This window comes from Phaenicophaeus curvirostris, chromosome 15 (genome assembly GCF_032191515.1).
Source record: "Phaenicophaeus curvirostris isolate KB17595 chromosome 15, BPBGC_Pcur_1.0, whole genome shotgun sequence".
Taxonomy (NCBI): Eukaryota; Metazoa; Chordata; class Aves; order Cuculiformes; family Cuculidae; genus Phaenicophaeus; species Phaenicophaeus curvirostris.
In genome coordinates, this window is record NC_091406.1 from 456635 (window position 1) to 474464 (window position 17830).

Here is a 17830-nt window from a genome sequence, read left to right on the forward strand (position 1 = left end):
CCCCTGGCTGGTTCCAGGCCACCTGAGAGCAGCAATGAGGCAGGTGCCTCAGCTGGGGTGCAAAACCCTGGTATCCAGACACGTGCAAATGTCAGTGGGAGAATGAGAAAGCTGAGTGGGGAGATGGATCCTCTGTGAAGGTGAGCCTGACCCAGGCTCCACTACCAAGCAGTCCCCTCTCGATTCTGCCCGTGTGTCCAGGCTGAGCTGTGCTGTTGGCAGGACGCTGGGCTGTCTCCACTGGTTCCGTTCAGCTGTCACACCGAGCTGCTCCCTCTGAAGTGCAGGGCTCAGCCGGCTTCGTTGCGACCGCTGCCTCCCAGCGTGGGTGACACGGGTTTGAATTTTGCCTGCAGGGTCTGTGTGGGGCGGGCAGGAGGGAGGGGGTTCTGCGGGTGATGGAGAAGACAGATGCCTTGGGGAAGAGGGAGAGAGGAACTATTAATGGTGCAGTCTCCGTTGTACCCTGCGGTGCGGTGACAGGCTGCCAGTCACAGTCGTACAAATGAGGCCGTGCCAGCCACCCTTGTAACCGCTGCATCAGAAACAATAGCAGCGGGGCACTAGTCATCAGTGATATTTATATACTGATTTCTGTTGAGAAATCCCCAGGGCAGGTAGCAAATTTAGGCAGCTGGAGAGGATTTCAGCAGTCACAGGTGTGTGGCTGGTGGGAGCTTGAAGCAGGTGCGGTTGAGCAGTGCCACAACGTATGTTGCTTTTTTTGGGAAGAAGGTGAGGTATGTTCAATTTGGGTAAAACCTCAGGGGATTTAGATGGCCTGAGGGAGTTTGTGCAAGGTGCAAACATGGTACCCAAAACGCTTCCTAAGAATAGATGGAGAAATGTTACCACCGGAGAAGTGTTCCCCCACCTGCACAGTGGGAACATTGCTGGGTGTCTGGATTGCACTGTAGGATCTGAAGTCGCTTCCATCAGTGACCGTGTCTTGGTGTCAGGCTGAGATGGACACCTGTCAGCTGTCCCCTGTGGCACTGGGAGGCTTTGTGGGGCCACGCAGGTCCTCACCAGCACCATCTGCATGGCCTGGGGACAGGGTCTGTAGCTTGGATTTGAACCCAGCAGTTCACAAAGCCCAAGCATGTGAAATGTTTTGAAGTGACACGTCCCAGGGCAGTGGTGGTTTCTTTTAGTCCTCGTGGTCTGGGTTTTGCTTTCAGTGTGGTTACTCACCATGCCGACACCATGACAAAAAGATGTTTACTCTGGCTTGAGTGAATGAGCAGAGTCAGTTCTTGTGCCTTGTGGAGGCTGCGGTACTGGAGCTGCTGTGCCCACCTGAACAGAAATGTTTGGTTTTCCCCTCCCTGGCGCTGGCTGGTCCCAGCTCGGCGCTGCAGTTCTGCCCTGGGACAGTGCTGCTCACCCCGAGCACCTGGTTTGCATGGTGAGGGAGAACCTGGGTATCCAGAGATCAGCAGGAGGAGATCCCGCAGGAAGAGCAGGGTCCAGGCTGCGTGGGGCTCCTTGACTCGCCCTGCCAGACATCGTGGACATCAAGCCGGCCAACATGGAGGAGCTGACAGAGGTGATCACCGCCGCCGAGTTCCACCCGCACCACTGCAACACCTTCGTCTACAGCAGCAGCAAAGGCACCATCCGGCTGTGCGACATGCGCACCTCTGCCCTCTGCGACCGCCACGCCAAGTGTGAGTACAGCCCCACCAGCGGGACAGCCAGGATGGGGCCCTCTTTGGGTTAGAAGAGCCCCAGAAATAGAGTGCGGGGACTGACCTGCGCCTCGGTCTGCCCTGACATCTCCCCATGTCCTCCCTTCAAGTGTACTGGGCTATGGTCCTGCCTGCCCCTGGCCTCAGTCCTACCTGTCCCCAAAAGGACCGGGTTGCCCTGGGTCCCAGCCCTAGACCCTTTGTGGGAGCATGTTTAAACACCACGGTGACGTTTCAGCAGCAGTGGGTCTGAGGATCACCGGGATGGGAGTCCACAACACTATGGAGCTGCCGATGCCAGAAGACAGGGAGTCCTGTGCTTCTTCAGGCTGTTTATTCAAATAGCCCCATGTCCTGTTATCAACTGTGGTTGATGCTGCAGGGGTCAGGAGGTGCAGAAATGGCCCCTCAAAATGTAGAGTAATCTGGGCAGGTAGGGAGTGTATTCTCGTCCTCCCTGGGCTGACGGGAGTGAGCTGCTGCTGAGGCAGTTGGTAGAGCTTGGGTCCTGCTCAGCCTGTACGTGTCAGGATGTCATTACTGGAAATATTCTCCTTATTGGCAACTGGGTGAACACCCATGGCATTTATGGATAGGCTGGTTTGGTATCTACCTTAAAGATAGTGAAATACGGCAGAAGCGAGGGTCCGCGCGCTGTGACTGCATAGCTAACCCCCTGTGTCTCCTGTTCTTGTTTGAGTTTTCTTCGGAATATGGTTAATACCTTGTGGGAAATTAGTGAGATTTTCAGTGTTTAAAGTGTGATCACATTAGGAGAACAAGATGTACAAAGTGGGTTCAAGTTAATGGAGCCCAATGCAATGATCCACATCCAGAGAGCACCAGGGTGTTTAGGTTTCTCAGAGGCAGCAGGGAATCGCACACCAGCTATTGTTTTTTGGCTTTTGAGCTGCAGTTGCAATCTGATACTGGTTCTAAACTGAAGTAAAATGGATGGAGAGGAAGGCTTACATCGCTGTCTGGAGATTCAGAAATAGCAAGTGGCAGTTTTCTCAGATCCTGAGCAGAACACACCTTTCTCTTCTTGCATTTTCCAGTCTTACAGTGACAGCTGCCAGCTGAGCATCAGAACGCAATTATGGAGCAAATAAAATTCATTTCCCTGACACCTCAGCAGCAGAAGCACCCCCGGCATTTGCCTTTGTTTGGGTACCGCTGCATCCCTCCAGCGCGCATTAAGCACACCAGCCAGCACTGAATCCTCACTGGGTTTGACCTCCCGTGACATTTCCTTATTGATTCCCCTCCGCCCCTCGGAAGCAGCAGCCTCGGTCAATTGTGGTTCAGCAGATGCGCGAGCTGAAATTGAGACAGTTCATCAAAGTTCAAAATGAAAAGCAACATTGGCTTTTGGAGGGGAATCCTCCTACAGAAACATTTAATAACTGTCAATATTAAATAAAAATGCAGAAGATAGCCCTGCCTAGTCCAGTCAGGTTTATTTGGATAGATGCAGAGTGCTGCTTGGGGCCGGCTTTTGCGGGTGTGCTTCTCATTAAATTCTGTTTACACGTTTTGTTTGAGGCTCCTGTGAGCTGTGACATCATGTGTGTTACCTCCAGCCATGTAGCTGGCCTGAGAGAGAACACCAGCTTCCATACAGGAGTGCCTCCTCTGCAGGCATGTGCAGAGCCATGTGCTACAGCAGCAAGAGGAGTCCCTTTCAACCCAAACCATTCTGTGATTCTATGATTCTGTGATCTCTCTCTGTATTTCATGGCAAGGTGTGTTTGTGTTTGTGCTCTGAAAAGCCTTGGAAAAAGTGAGAAATGGCCCTGTTGGGGGTTACTGTAGTTATTTCCCTTTGGCAAAAGGCATTGAGCTTTCCACTTCTTTTTCTATGGAGCCACTTGTCCTTGTACCTTGCAAACTCCCGAAGCAAAAGGCTCAAATCCATCCTGTTTCCTGAAAGGAGACCTTTGCCTTCTTTTTCACTGCTGCCTGCAGCAACATTACCAAACATTTATTCTTTGCTGAAAACAGTTTCAGCTTTGGTGGAGTTAAGAAGCACACGAAATCGTGTTGGTGTGGTAACCGACAGCTCACGTGTTTTCTGATTTTGCAAATGTGTTTCTAGAACATGTGTCCCGCTGCTCATTTTCGGGTGGGCGCCCCTGCCTGATGGGCAGCCCGGTGAGGAAGAACCAGCCAGGCTCTGTGTGGCTCCTGCTTTCCAAGCATGGAGTGGAAAGGCCACTGATCTCCCTGCGGAGCAGGATCATCCCGTGGGCTTGGCCGTCTCAGGCGTGGTTCGTCTGCATCCCCATGCAAGCCTCACGAAGCCAGCCGACCTGGTGTGAGCAAAGCTGTGACGATTGCCACGCAGACAAGTCATGGCGTTCAGATGCTCTCCATAGAGCCTCAGATCTTTGTTTTCTCCTGTTGCTGTCACTTCTCTTATTTAAAAAACTTGACATGTCGTCAGGTTTCCTGCTGGTGATTAAAGGGCCCGGCGCTGGGTCCTGCTGTGGGCAATGCCATTTCTGATTTGTCGAGAGATCAGTTATACTGGCACTGCAGGCATTTTTGCCTCCGTACTCCAGAGTTCAGGCATTGGTATCACAACGAGGGGACAATAAACCCGAGCAAACACCAACGTGGCCAGGCCGGCGGCTGGCACAGCCCCTGCTCTGCGCACCACGGGGTCAGGGCCAACAGCCGCTGCCACAGAGGGTTTGTAGCAGAGCTTCAGCGTGAGGGACAAGGGTCAGACAAAGGCAGCTGGCGGCTGGATTTGTCTCCAGTGGAGAAGTGGAGCAATGTGAGCTGCTCCATGTTACCAGCTGCACTGGAGAGGTGTCTGGAGAGGTGGAAAGAGGAGGCTGGGCTGACATCCCTGCTCTTGATGCACCTGTGATGGATTTTTAAAGCTATGCTTGCCCAGCTGATGCTATTTGAAATCAAATTTGTAAATACATTTTATCTGGAGCTTCATCTGTCTCCTTCAAACTGTTTGAACTCTGATTTGTTCAAAGACTGATCAGATTAAATCTGTAGGTTGCAGTGGTTATAAAATATTTACATTGACTTTCAGTTATGCTGCACATCGATTTCTAGAGAGCAAAAGCAACATGCAGGGCTCTCAATCTTCTGGGCTTCTGTGGTGCTGTTGATAGATTGGGCTCTGATGATCCTTCTTGCTTATCGCATGCATTAAAAACAAAGGGGCTTCAGTTGTGGTGAGTGAAATCATTCAGATGTGGGCATTGTCCGCTCTAGGCCAAATCCAGAAGCGGTGAGCGCTGGGCCAGCCGGCTGTGGTGATATCCCATGGGCTTGTGTGTCCCTGTGATGGGCAGAGCAGGGCAAGCAGCGCTGGGGCTGGGGGGCGTTAGGGCGGTTGCCCTGGGATGCCAGAGTGGGGCCGTCTGTAGGTCTCCGCAGCCAAACTGGAGCTCCCTTCGCTGTGCGGCAGCGTGACTCCAGGGATGTCCGCTCCTCTCCCAGGAGCATCCTGTGATTACGGAGCAGGGTGGCAGGTCCCTGGCTTGGGGACAGGGAGCTTCTGCCTTGGCTAATGGCTTGTCCTTTCCTCTTCCGCAGTTTTTGAAGAGCCTGAAGACCCAAGTAATCGGTCATTTTTTTCCGAGATCATCTCCTCTATCTCTGATGTCAAATTCAGCCACAGTGGGCGGTACATCATGACCCGTGACTATCTCACCGTGAAGGTGTGGGACCTGAACATGGAGAACCGGCCCATCGAGACCTACCAGGTGAGTGCGGCACGGCTGGGACCTGCAACAGCCGGGCCACGCGGTGCCCCTGCCCGAGCCACGCTCCCGCGCCAGCAGGGCGGGACAGGCACAAACCTGGTGACGGGAGAGTCATGCCATTAACTCAGGGAAAGCAAATGAGGAACTGTTCAATGTGGGATAGGGTGGCATGGTGAATTTTAATCCGCACACCCACGTTGAGCGCAGAGGGGCAGCTCGGGTACTGGTGGCCAGGAGTACCATGTGGGAGGTGAGCAGCAGGGCACCTATCTCTGCTCCCTCTGCCAGGGAACATGCCCCAGCGCTGCCTGAGCCGTATGTGAAGCAGTGGTGGAGATAATGGCTGTGTCAACGCTGCCTGGATCAGATACAGAGCGTGTGGGGCTGGGCAGGGTCTGGCAGCCCCTGGCAAGCACTGGACTGGTGTTTGCTGGATGGTGTGAGGCCCTCATGTCCTCTCCCTCCCTGCTGGCAGGTTCATGACTACCTACGGAGCAAGCTCTGCTCACTCTATGAGAACGACTGCATCTTCGATAAGTTCGAGTGCGTCTGGAATGGGTCCGACAGGTGAGTGGCTTGGCAGCGCGGATCCATCCTGGTACCCAGCCCAGAGGGTGCACGCTTTGGGGCGACCCGGTGGCTCCGCAGCCCTGCTCGGTCCATTCCCTGGCCTTCGGCTGGATACGGAGTCCGAAGGGTTTTCCTATGGATACAACAGGGATCACCTAAACCCACAGTCCTGTACCCGTGCACTGCTAAGGGTTTTCTGGTGGGATCCCGGCTCTCTCCTGGATGGCTTTGGTTCCATTCTTTTCACCCACATCCAGAGAATGGTGGTAATGTGTTTGGCTCCAGATTGCCGAAGTCTGGGATGACAACTACCCACACAGAAATCACACCAGGTCTGGGGCAGAAAGCATGCGTGACCACTGGATCTGGCAGGATTGCTGCAGAAAGAGTTAATGAGGCACAACTGGGCCTGGAGCCCAAATTCCAGAGGTAATATAAATCTCGTTACACCTCTGGATACTCAGTTTGCCTCTAGTCACCAGGCAGTTTGCCTCTAAGAAAGTGTGAAAAGCATTCTGTTCAGGTCAGCTGAATCTTTGCCCTAAAGACTGATCTCTGTACGCGTTGTTATCCTGGAAGGAATTGCCTCCCCCTGCACCTTCCCTGGGTTATGGAGGAGAAAGCTCTGGGGACACGGCTTCACTGGCCGAGCCTGAGCCCTTCTGGCACAGGATGGGGCACGAGCTGCCTGGTGCCCGCCTGGGTCGCTGTGTCCTGGGGTGCCCGTGCTGGGCAGGTCTGGGTGTCGCAGGGGGCTGGGGTGCAGGCGGTGACTCCTCCTTCCTCCCCTCCTCACAGTGTCATCATGACCGGCTCCTACAATAACTTCTTCCGCATGTTTGACCGCAACACCAAGCGCGACGTGACGCTGGAGGCCTCGCGGGAGAACAGCAAACCCCGCGCCATCCTCAAGCCCCGCAAGGTCTGCGTGGGCGGCAAGCGGAGGAAAGACGAAATTAGTGTGGACAGTCTGGACTTTAGCAAAAAGATCCTGCACACAGCTTGGCACCCCTCGGAGAACATCATTGCCGTGGCAGCAACAAACAACCTGTATATATTCCAGGACAAGGTTAACTAAGAGGACAGCTGTTCTTTAGGAATCTCATGTACTGAATACTAGTAAACACAAGATTTCAAATGTTTTGTTTCTTTCTTTCTTTCATTCATTCTTTCTTTCTGTTTTTTCCTTTTCCTTCCTCTTCCTTGGCTCAGTTGATGCTCTGCAGGTAGCGGCTGTGCAGGGGCAAGAGCCCTGCAACCCCAGCAGATCCAGATTTCGCTTTATTTCCACGTTGAACTAAGGCGGCACGTGGGGTTGGGGCTGTCCCGGTGGCTCTGGGATGGCTGGAGCTGCTCCTGCAGGGCATGAGGGGCACACGCCGCGTGCCTGGGGGCTTCTCTTCCAGCAGCCCCGCTCTGGTTGTTTTAAACTTAATCCTACACCAGCTTTGTTGCAAAATCAGGGCATTGTCCCCTTTGCCACTTTTTGTATTTGTCCTTTATTATTATTTTGTGTTTGAAAACACCGGAGACAGCAAAACCAAATGCAAAGTGGAACTGTTCAGATTTGCAGTGGACAAGCTGAAAAGGGGGGAGCTGCTGCGCGTGGAAGCGTCTGCTCCTGCCATGCTGCTGCCCTCCCTCACCCCACAGAAACCCTCCGCAGGATTTGGCTTTGTAGTTACTGTGGTGCCTTTTTTGGTATATTAAATACCTTTATAAACAATGCTTCCGAACTGCATTGAGTGCAAACCAAACTGAACCTGGGCTTTTCTTCTGCAGTTCTTGTCTTTTGCTTTGGTCATTTTCACTTGTTCTGTTCTAGGCTTTTGCTTGTTGTGACTGTCTCTCTCTCTCTTTTTTTAAATTTATTTATTTATTTATTTAATTTTTTAAAAGATAAAGTATAAGTTGCTAATTTATGACCTTCTAGAAAAGAATCCAACCATATATTGCTGTTAGCACCTGACCGCTTCAGAGGGAGGCTGTCTGTGGTCCTACATAATAATAATAACGATAATAATAATAAAACCAATAACACTTCCTCTTTGCATGGCAAGGCTGCCCCTTTCTCCTCTCAAGATTGTTCAGGTCCCTCTTTTACTTGAGTAACTATTCAATAAAAAAACCCACACTACAGAATTTTCAGTCAATCTGAAAACGGCTCCTGCAACAAAAAGCGAATGAATAAAGTCAATTAAAACATCCAACACTCCCAGTTGGAGTGGCTCCATAGGGGCGGCCCAACGGTGCGTCCTCCCGGGGCCGGACACTGGACTCTGCGAGGGCCACGCGCTGTCCCGCGACACGTCTCTGTGACACCTGAGGATTCCTGCCGCGGCCTCCCAGCATCACACCTGCCACAGGTGACAAACCGCCGCTCGCTGAAGGAGCGCAGGGACCACATGGAAAACAGGGAGCAGCGGGACCCCGGCTGTGCCGCGGGCCAAGGACAGAACTCGGGGTGCTGAGTGCCGGGGTGCCCTGTCCCCACCGCCCCGCCACCTCTGGGGGGTGACCACGAGGGAAACAACCAAGTACACTGGCTTGTATGTATATGACAAGTGATGGCTTTCAGGAGTAACTGTTTTTTTAAGAAAAATTAAATGGTTAAAAAAAAAATAGCAAGAGTAAATGGACCATTTTTTTTAAAAAAAAAAAGTTCTTGTTTGGTTCCTGTAAAGAAAGCCTGCGCGCCGGTACCAGGAGTAAAGTTGTCCCAAATGTGTCTCTGTGTGGAGTTGCTGCTTGTTGTGCCTCTTGCATGCTGGGTGATAGCAGCTCTGTGGCACCCGCGTGTGTCCGGAGAAGGTCCCTGGCCAGAGGTCCAGCCAGAGGTCCCAGGGGTCTGTGCCCCTGCTGAGGGTATGGGACACGGGATTGTTCGGAGGCCGGTGAGGGCCTCCCCCTCCAGCGGGATGCACCGTGGCAGGGGAGACCCTTGGGCACAGGGGTCATGGTGGGATGAGCAAAGGTCCTGCACCTGCTGCTGGTGGAGCAGCCACAATGCTCCTGTGCAGAAAGCCAGCTGCTTTCTGCAGCTGTAGAGGGGCTGTAGAGGGACTGGCCCTGCCACCAGCCAGGGACCGTGGCTCCTTATCCTGAAAATGAGCCCTGCTTTTCAATATGTTTCTTCCCTTTCCCTAAGCTTGCTTAGATCTAACTTCACCAGCCTGTTCCAAGCACTCAGCCTCAGTAGCCACCCAGCTGCGATGGGAAAGGTGCTGGAAAAGCTGCCAGCACGCCTCGTACCCAACCATCTCTCTGGCTGGGGGCCCCAGGACTGTCCCTGCTGCTGGGGGACACCAGGGACTGTGACAAGGTGCCGTGGGGGCAGGGGACCAGTTTCCCGATGGCATCACCAGCGTCCTCTGGCAGCATCTCTGCGGTGCACCAGCAGCAGCTCCCTGCACGAGGGGCTCAGCCCCTCAGGCGTAATTGCTTTACCCACAGAATCAGCAGATAAATAAATGTTAATGAACATCTGGTCTCCATAAACAAGATAAATTAAAATTAATAGCAATCTTATTCATTTAACAAGCAAGTTAACCATATTTTAAACCGGCCATAAAAAACGCCTGGGGGACGCGCAAAGCTGGGTGGAAATAAACCCATTTACTGGCAGAGCAGGGCTGTGCTGTGATCTCAGGGCGAGCGGCACCGCGCTGCGACTCCCACAACCAGGGTCCCACTGTGCTCACCTTCCATGTCCCAGACACGGCGTCATTGCAGGGGACGCTGCGGGGTCCCCCTGTGCTGCTGCACACTGCGCTGCTGGCAGCCAGGCCCCGGAGCGAGCAGACGTGTCGGTCAGCGGCACCACTGGCTGCTGGGGCTGCCTGACCCTGCCCGTGCTGTGGCTTAGCAGACACTCAGTTCATTCATTAAAGTGAAATTTTAAATTAGGAACACTCTTGCTGTTCTGTTTGCCCAGCAGGGCTTTGTCTAGCAAGACTGCAATTGCCAGGGAAGATCAGGAACTGACTAGGGGAAAAACCATCCTTTAAAACGAACAAAACAAGTGTTTTGTGGGTGTAAGAGTAAGGAAAGGAGGGAAAATGGCCAGGAAATAAGGTCACAACAGCGCTGGTGACAAATTAACAAATTACACCATCCCACCCAACCCCCACAGGAATGTCTGCAGGTAACGCAGGGCTGGGGGTGCAGCAGAGGGGCTGGCAAAGGCTGCTGGGGAGAAGACATGGAGGTTTGACCTGAAAATGGCAACAAGGGCAGCCCAAGAAACCCTCCCCATGCCAGGACTGAGCAGCAGGGACCAAAGTGCAGCTGTGTCCATGCCCCTGCTGCCCTGCTCGCAGCTGTAGGGTTTCCTTTAGGTGGTCACACTGCAGCAAAGGGCATCAGCCGGACACGGCCCAGGACACGCCAGCAAAGGCATCGCTCAGTGCTGCTTTCTGACTGCTTGGGCACTCCTGGGGCCAGCAGGCACCAAGGAGGGACACTGGCCCTAAATCAAGGGAGTCTGTTCTTACTATGGGCACCGCATTCCAGAGGTCAGCAGCACAATCCTCTGTCCAGGCTGCCTAAACCCTTGTGAACAACCTTCTGCCTTGGTGCTCAGGCTGCACCTCCCTGTAGCCAGCCACCAAAACACAAACTGCTGGAAAAAAACCAGTTTCTCATGAAAGTATGAACTTGGACGAAGAGATCCACATCAAACACAGAAGAGAATACTTTGCTACCACAGTCCCTACCACCTCATATTTAAGCAAAAGACTGAAGAACAGAACTAGAATATGCCTTCACTGGGCACCCCCGGCACTCACACTGACCTGAACGCTGCTGCCAGAGACCAGCCTGATGCTGCACAGCACTGTGGGTTCTGCTCTGCCAAACACAGAATTTAGGCAGTAAGGCTTCAGTTGTTTGCTTTACTCATAAATGCAGAAGTCCAACAAAAACCAACAAAACCTGGTATTAGGCCTGTACAATCCATATATAAAAAGGGTTGGTTTATTGTAGTTCAAATACATAACCTGAACAATCCCAACATTTCAAAATTAAAACTTTAGAAACACAAGTTGAACATCCAAAACAGGAGTATAGTTTACAAGAATCGCCCAGAGGGGAAATCCACAGTCTAATCCAGAAGTATGTAAAGATCACTTTATCGTAAATAAAAATGTGTTTGTACAACCACCTTGTGCTGCTCCAGCGACCACCGTTATTGACCAACTCTTCCCAGCTTCAGGTAAAAGTTATTAGACAAATCCTCACTTGGGCAGAGCAACCTGATTTCACTTCTAATTCACTGGTAGGAGAAGGAACATAGCAGACCTGTGAACAAATTTACTTTGGCCTCTTGGTCCTAATTCTCCTCTCTCAATTCTAACTCTGGCTTTAATGGACTTAGTTCTGTCTACACAGGTGAAAGCAAGCAGAGAACTGGGACCTGTGTTTGCAGAACGCAGCCCTCAGTAACCGATAGTTTAGGCTGTCAGACCACAGGGGGCTGTTGGGGCTCAAGCCACAAGCCCAACCATCCTCAGGACTCACAAGTGTGGCAGTGCTGGGGGATGCCCAGACCTCAGACATCCATGCTTCATACAGACACTGCACTGCTCCGAGATGTGCAGTTACTAAATACAGCCCAAACATTTGGATTTTTGTCAGTCATGCCCCAGAGAAACTCATAAATATCTTTAATATGGGTCTTTTGTTGTTGGTTTCCCCCCTCCACAGACCATTTTATGTTCACAAATGCTGCTTCTCCCTCTGCTCCTCAGATGGTTTTGCAATATATTCACGGTAATGTGTATGTATAAACCTGACAGATGGCTCATGCAAGCTTTTTGATTTAACAGATACTCTTGGCTTAAGAGCATTTCCTATCTATTTTGTTGTTCGTCTGGTCGGCTCTGAAGCTGTGGGGGGTGGGGGCGGCCCTCGACGGTCTAGGTCATCTACGTAGGACACGATGAGCTTGCGTCTCTCTTCTGGCACACAGTCAAGTACCAGGTATCGCTTGTCATTCTGTAGTATCTTCTCGACATCCTTCAGATGCTGATCTGACTCCTGGATCAACTTTTTGGATCTGAAAGCAAGCGTATGAATTACCACCCGTGAGCAGTGCAGGACGGAGAGGGTGCCCCAGGAACCCACCCTGCTCCCAGCAGTGGCTGGGGAGGCTGCCCTCTCTGAGAGAAAGGCAGAGAAGAGAGAGGGTGCAGAGATTTGGGTATCTTCTTAGCTAGAAAGATGCTGCTTTGATGCACCTAGGGCTGATCCAATAGTGCCCTGTGCACGGGAAAGAGCAGCTTGCTGCCCATGCTTGTGCCGCTACAATTCATCACCACAGAAACCTGGGTCTGGCTGCAACGGCCTTGTAGAGCACTACATGAACTATATAAATGCTAAAACCTAGAGGGCAGAAACCAGGCATGTTATTTATGGGTTTTTTTAATAAAATTACAATATTTCATTGCTGTCTATGCTAAAGTCCTGAAATGCAGTCACTGCAGCACTGATCCCTCCCCAAGTCTAAACCAAGGATGAATACAAACACAAATGACAAACCTCGCAACAAACATATTAAATGCCTGACAGCACAAAGTCCTGCTCACAGAGTACTGTTCCACAGCTAAATAACATCACACCTGTGTCAGTTTGGTTTTCATCACTTGTTTGTCAGCAGCAGAAACATCAAAATAAAGCAAAGAGAGGTCTCTTGCTGCTGCAGCTTTTTTTTTTTTTTTTTTGACAGGTTATTAAAGGTTGTAGAAGTGCAACTTAGGTGTCAGCTAGCACCAGGAGAAAAAACTGGCACGAGTTTGTTGCAATTCACATGGAAAAGCACAATAAAAAGGTTAGTTCCCTGTTAATACTGCACTACACACCTGTATGTTATGAATTTGGTCTCTTTCAATAGCGTTCGGAAGTCAGCTTTGGCAGTGATGTATTTGTCTCTAATGTATTCCTCAAACTCCCTTTGCTTTTTCTGAAAGAAAAGGACAAGTTTAAAATACTGAACACAGACTTCATGCAACTTAACATACTGAACATAAGCAGTAATTACACATTAATCATGTTTTTCTTAATCTTTAGCAGTTTTAATTTACCAAAATCTTATTTAAACAATAACACTTCTGTTCACATAAAGCAGAAACCACTTCAGCGGACACTAACTTAAATTTCTGTGTATCCTGCACTACACCCAAAGTTCACAGCCGTGATGCAAACCACTTACCCTGTCACTTGAAGAAAATTTAATGCATCTTGGATCTTCTTTAATGATTTTTTTCACTTCTTTCCATGTTGACGTTAAAGTTATCTTTCAAAAGAAGCAAAAATAGTTAGATTAAAAGAAAATTAGATTCTAAGTATACAGAAGGTAAACATTACATCTAAAGCTTTGAAATATCTCGAGCCCACTGACAAAGTTGTTGCTGCACTTTTAAGTGTTGTGATTCATGCTACTCCAGTTGTATTTTTCATTAGTTGATTTTATTCATTTACTTTTCTTTAGTAATTTGAGATGAGAATCCTCACAAAATCACCTCAAATTATTTTGCCAGTACGTATCTAAGTATATGAACGTGTTGCTAAAACTGATCTACAGAAAACTCCCTTCAGAGTTACATGTCTGTCATTTTATCCTATCACATTAAAAGCCTGTTGATCTTCTAAGCACTTTTAACTAAAGTATTAAAAAAATGAGGTAAAAGCTTCTGGGTTAAAAGCAAGCTGACTGGTAGGCAGGTAACTAAAAAAAGAGTGAGACTCCCTAAAGCCCTAGTGCACAGAACAAGTGATAGATTTCCACAGCATCACAGAGCAGAATTTCAAGTTCAGTATCAGAAGGAAAAAGCAGGAGAACATAAACCAGATAACTAGTAAGATTTTAGATGAACAGTCATTAATGCGAACACACAGATATCTGTGAGAGCAAGATGCCACAAAGTAAAGAGCATCACACAGCTCAGTGCTGAAGAAATGTAACATCCTGCAGGAGATAAAAAGATCATTGATTAGAAGTTTACATGTAAATGAGGTGCAAATTAAACCAAAACAGCACTTGAGATAAACAGGTAAGAAAACATAATGCCCAGATTTTGTTATGAAGAAGAAAAGATAGTGAAGCAGCAAAGGGGTGCGGGAAATAAAACCAAACAAATCTGATTGTGTGACAGGAAGCCAGAAAAAGAGTAATAGCAATAGGATGGCGGAGCGTTGAGGTTCAAATGCACACAGCTCTTACCGCTGAAGTTTCATCCAGGAGTTGCCTGAAGTGTTCCCTCTTCTTTTTGGTAAGTGCTTCAATATGTTCATTAAAGAGCTTCTCTTTCTCTTCTCTTTCCAGCAAGGAGCCAGACTCCCATCGATGATCTTTGCGCAGAGTCCTTCTGGTATCAGACCACGACACATCTGAAGAACGCACCTGAATCAAAAGAGGATTGGTTTCTTAACTCACTTTTTCTACAGTTCACTGATATTTCTTATATATTACTTAGGTTTTCAATTTTTCTTCTTTTAAGTCAAGGTTCAAAAATAAAGATTAAAAAAAACAGCCCTTATGTAAAAGTCTGTGGTAGCTTTTCCACAAATACTGACCAGGCAGTGGCAGAAAAAACGACTTCACATCAGTTCAAATGCAGACAGAGATCCCTCCCACCGAGCATTCTCTCAAATAGGAAAACCCAGCACCCTCCTCTGCTGTGCACAACGTGCTGTATTAACTGTAAGTGGCCTGGAAAGGCAGCCTCAAAGACAATTATTTCCAAAGAAACAGTAGGAGCTTTGCAGTGCCTTCCTTCTAGCCCGAAAAGCATCCTCAGGGAGCTGTTGCCTTATGTTAGCAGATACCAGCCCAGAATGATGAGCCATTTGTATCCTGTTGCCTTATAAAGATTCCAGTGCCGAAACGTGGAACCGAGCACCAAGAACCTGTTGGGATGTCACATCTGACGCCAGGGAGCAAGAGCATAACACATCTACCAGTGAGAACTCATTTTGCCAATCCTGTCCAACTGGGTTTTATTTCTCTATAAACTTAACTACAAATGACAAAGCTTTTGCACTGGAAAGGGGATGCACTGCCAAGCTGCACCAGTCTGTCTGCAGCTCACCATGTCAGACAGAAGCGCTTTGAAATTCTGGATAGCTTCTTCCCGTTTGTGCTGCTCACGTTCTCTATCAATTTCCTTGGTCTGCTCCGAACGAGCTTTCTGGACTTCCCTTTCTCGTTCGCGCAAACTCGCCTCAATGCGTGCTTGTCTCTCCAGCTCCTTTTCTTTCTCAGAATCTAAATTCTGAAACACAAGAACAAACTTTTCTCAGGAAGAAGGACACACCACCTTTCATACGTTCATTAGACAGAAAAGTAAATTAAAGGGTTATCAAACTAATGGCCCCTTGGAACGAGACACTTCAATGTGATCTGAGACCTATGGATCACAAAGTTTTGCCTCAACAGCTCTGTGGAAGTGTTATAGAGTTTACATGGTGGGGAGGAGAGGGGCTTGGTCACAATGCTGATCACAGAACCACCCTTCCCAGGAGCAGGTTCCTGTGGACAGGGACAAATTCCGATAATGAGGGTGGGGCAGGAGAGTGTGGCATCTCTGTTAGCACAATTTTACATTCTCAGCTGTGAATTGCCTGGAAGAGAATGGTAGGAATATTGGATTAAGAGAGAGGAACTAGTGACGGAACTGTGCAGGAACCACCTATGTTCCTGAAGGAAGCTCAGCTGAGACAAAAATCACAGCAAAGGAAACTCTGCCTCTCCAGATAGGCAGCAATCAATGTGTTGTCTGTTTGGGCTGCAGTTTTACAGGCATTTTTACAATCGATGGCTTTACAGGAGTCTCTGCCTTTCTGCTGGATAAATCTTCCTGGACATCCTGTGTGTGCACGCATGCGTACATGGACTGCAACATCCGTGGCAGCAGCAGCACCAGCGGTAGCACCACTCAGTTCCCAACTGCCATCCTGGGATACTTCTGCAGCCAGCTACGGCACAGAATGCTCTTAGCACTGAAATGAAGCACACATTAGTGTCCCTCCTGCTCGGTTCCTTCCCCTGTTCAGAACAACGAGGCCAGCAGAACACCCATAGCTGAATCCCCGAACGCCCTGCACACACCTTAGCTATTTTCTCTATGTACTGCTTGAACAGGTCCTCCCTCTGCGAAGAGCTATCCACCGCTTTGTAACGCGGGTCAGTCTCTACTTTGTCCTTCACTTTGCTCCAGCGAGACTGACTGTCCAGGTGGTGATTTGCCAGCAGTTCGAAGAAGTCCATTTTGATCTGGTTTACAGACAGAAACAGAAAGGCAGTCCTTGAGAAAGACACTTTGATACTCAACAGTTTGCATTTACGAAAAAAGGAGTCAACTTACCTCCAACTGAGGGAAGCATATTAATATTACATACCATTACAATTCAGAGAAATCACTAAAAATCTGAATTTAGTCATAGCTGCATCTAAAATTCACTTCCCCGTGGGACAGTTTTGCAAGAGCAGATACATGAAAAAGATCTGCTGCATCTAAGATGATTGATATTCTTTGAAGAATAATTCACCAATACTGTTTTTATTATTTTACTCCAATTTAAGCTTCTTATTTTAGCTTTTATATATTTATATTAAAGTAACAAGCTACTGATTCTATATTGCAGCACATTAATACCACAGAAGCTATGGAGTTTTAAACAGGGCTCAAGATAAATCAAGTATTTATAGGTTCACCCTGTAAGTGTACAGAGAACAGAGGTAAATACTTGGATCTGCTGACAAAGGGCAATGTCTTAAGGTAGATCTAACCGATAAAGAATTACATATGGTAGTTAGGTAAATTACATTTAAGATGGATAAGCACATACGTAAAGGTTTAAGGAAATGTACTTTTTGAATCAGCAATGGCAAGTGAAGACTGTCCACAACAGCCACCACAGAGAGCTGGCAGAGGAGCAGTCACAGTGGTTTGCTTTATCTCGAGACAATTGGCAATGCATTGTCACCCAAACTCCCAGAACCAGCAACTGCAAGAGCAGCTACCGAGCCTTTATTACATCTCTTTCTGGGGCAGATGATCTCCCTGTTCCTGCTGCACTTTAGGCCCTTGGCATTTCTCATTTTCATTGCCATGACTTTATGCCTGGTTTGGCACTCAAGGCTCCATCTCTCTGGTGCAGAGAGGTAAGAGGCTGCTCCGCCTTGCTCACCGAGTGCCAGGGAACGGCTACAGGGACCCCATGGGCAAGGCAAAGCATGCTGCCTTCACAGCATCCCAAACCCTGCTGGTCCAGAAAACAAAACCCCTTCAGGGCACACATTAAAGACCCCAAAACCAGGGAGAAGGGGGTGGCCGTTCATTTATTTGATACTCATCCCTTTTAAAAGGGAAACCACCAAAAGCAGTTCAGCTGCAAAAGGCTGTGGTTCATAAGGGAAGTGAGCAGGTGCACAGGTGAACAAGCTCTGGTGTGCCAGAGCACCGTCACCTCCCGACTCCCTAAAAACGGGCCTTGTTACAGAATGCAAGGACAAAATGAAGATCAGAACCAACATCCTGCAACCTTGCCCACCGATAATTTTAGTTCTTAGCAATATTAACATATACACATAAGAGGCTTTATAGTCTTTTTTCTTTACTATCTCAACAGGAAGATTAAGAAAGTAAGCAGGGGTCAGAGAAGAGCTGGTTAGTGCCAGTGGGGAGTTGCTCTACATCTACAGCACTATCAGTTTTTCTTAAAGTAGCTGAACAAAATGCTAAGCAAACCATTTATTCATTGTAAATTTAAGAACGTTGTTTAAAAACATTTTAAAACATGCATGCAGTATCAGAAGTATGAAGCTTTCTAAGCCAT

The 17830-nt window shown here is 48.8% G+C and overlaps 2 protein-coding genes across 6 annotated transcripts in view; one reads left to right on the forward strand and one right to left on the reverse strand.

Moving 5' to 3' along the window:
- Positions 1-7133, forward strand: part of PPP2R2B (protein phosphatase 2 regulatory subunit Bbeta) — a 67411-nt gene extending 60278 nt beyond the window's left edge. For both annotated transcript variants that reach the window (XM_069869213.1, XM_069869214.1), the window contains 4 exons: positions 1506-1670; positions 5256-5425; positions 5901-5992; positions 6794-7133. In XM_069869213.1, coding sequence (XP_069725314.1) covers positions 1506-1670; positions 5256-5425; positions 5901-5992; positions 6794-7073 — 707 coding nt within the window. In that variant the 3' untranslated portion in view covers positions 7074-7133. The remainder of the gene's footprint in view (positions 1-1505; positions 1671-5255; positions 5426-5900; positions 5993-6793) is intronic.
- A 3814-nt stretch (positions 7134-10947) lies between these two features.
- The window catches only part of TCERG1 (transcription elongation regulator 1), a 31535-nt gene continuing 24652 nt past the window's right edge, over positions 10948-17830 (reverse strand). For all 4 annotated transcript variants that reach the window (XM_069869421.1, XM_069869420.1, XM_069869419.1 and 1 more), the window contains 6 exons: positions 16101-16265; positions 15082-15264; positions 14214-14393; positions 13203-13286; positions 12853-12953; positions 10948-12050 (listed from right to left, as the gene is read on the reverse strand). In XM_069869421.1, the coding sequence (XP_069725522.1) occupies positions 11849-12050; positions 12853-12953; positions 13203-13286; positions 14214-14393; positions 15082-15264; positions 16101-16265 (915 nt within the window). In that variant the 3' untranslated portion in view covers positions 10948-11848. The remainder of the gene's footprint in view (positions 12051-12852; positions 12954-13202; positions 13287-14213; positions 14394-15081; positions 15265-16100; positions 16266-17830) is intronic.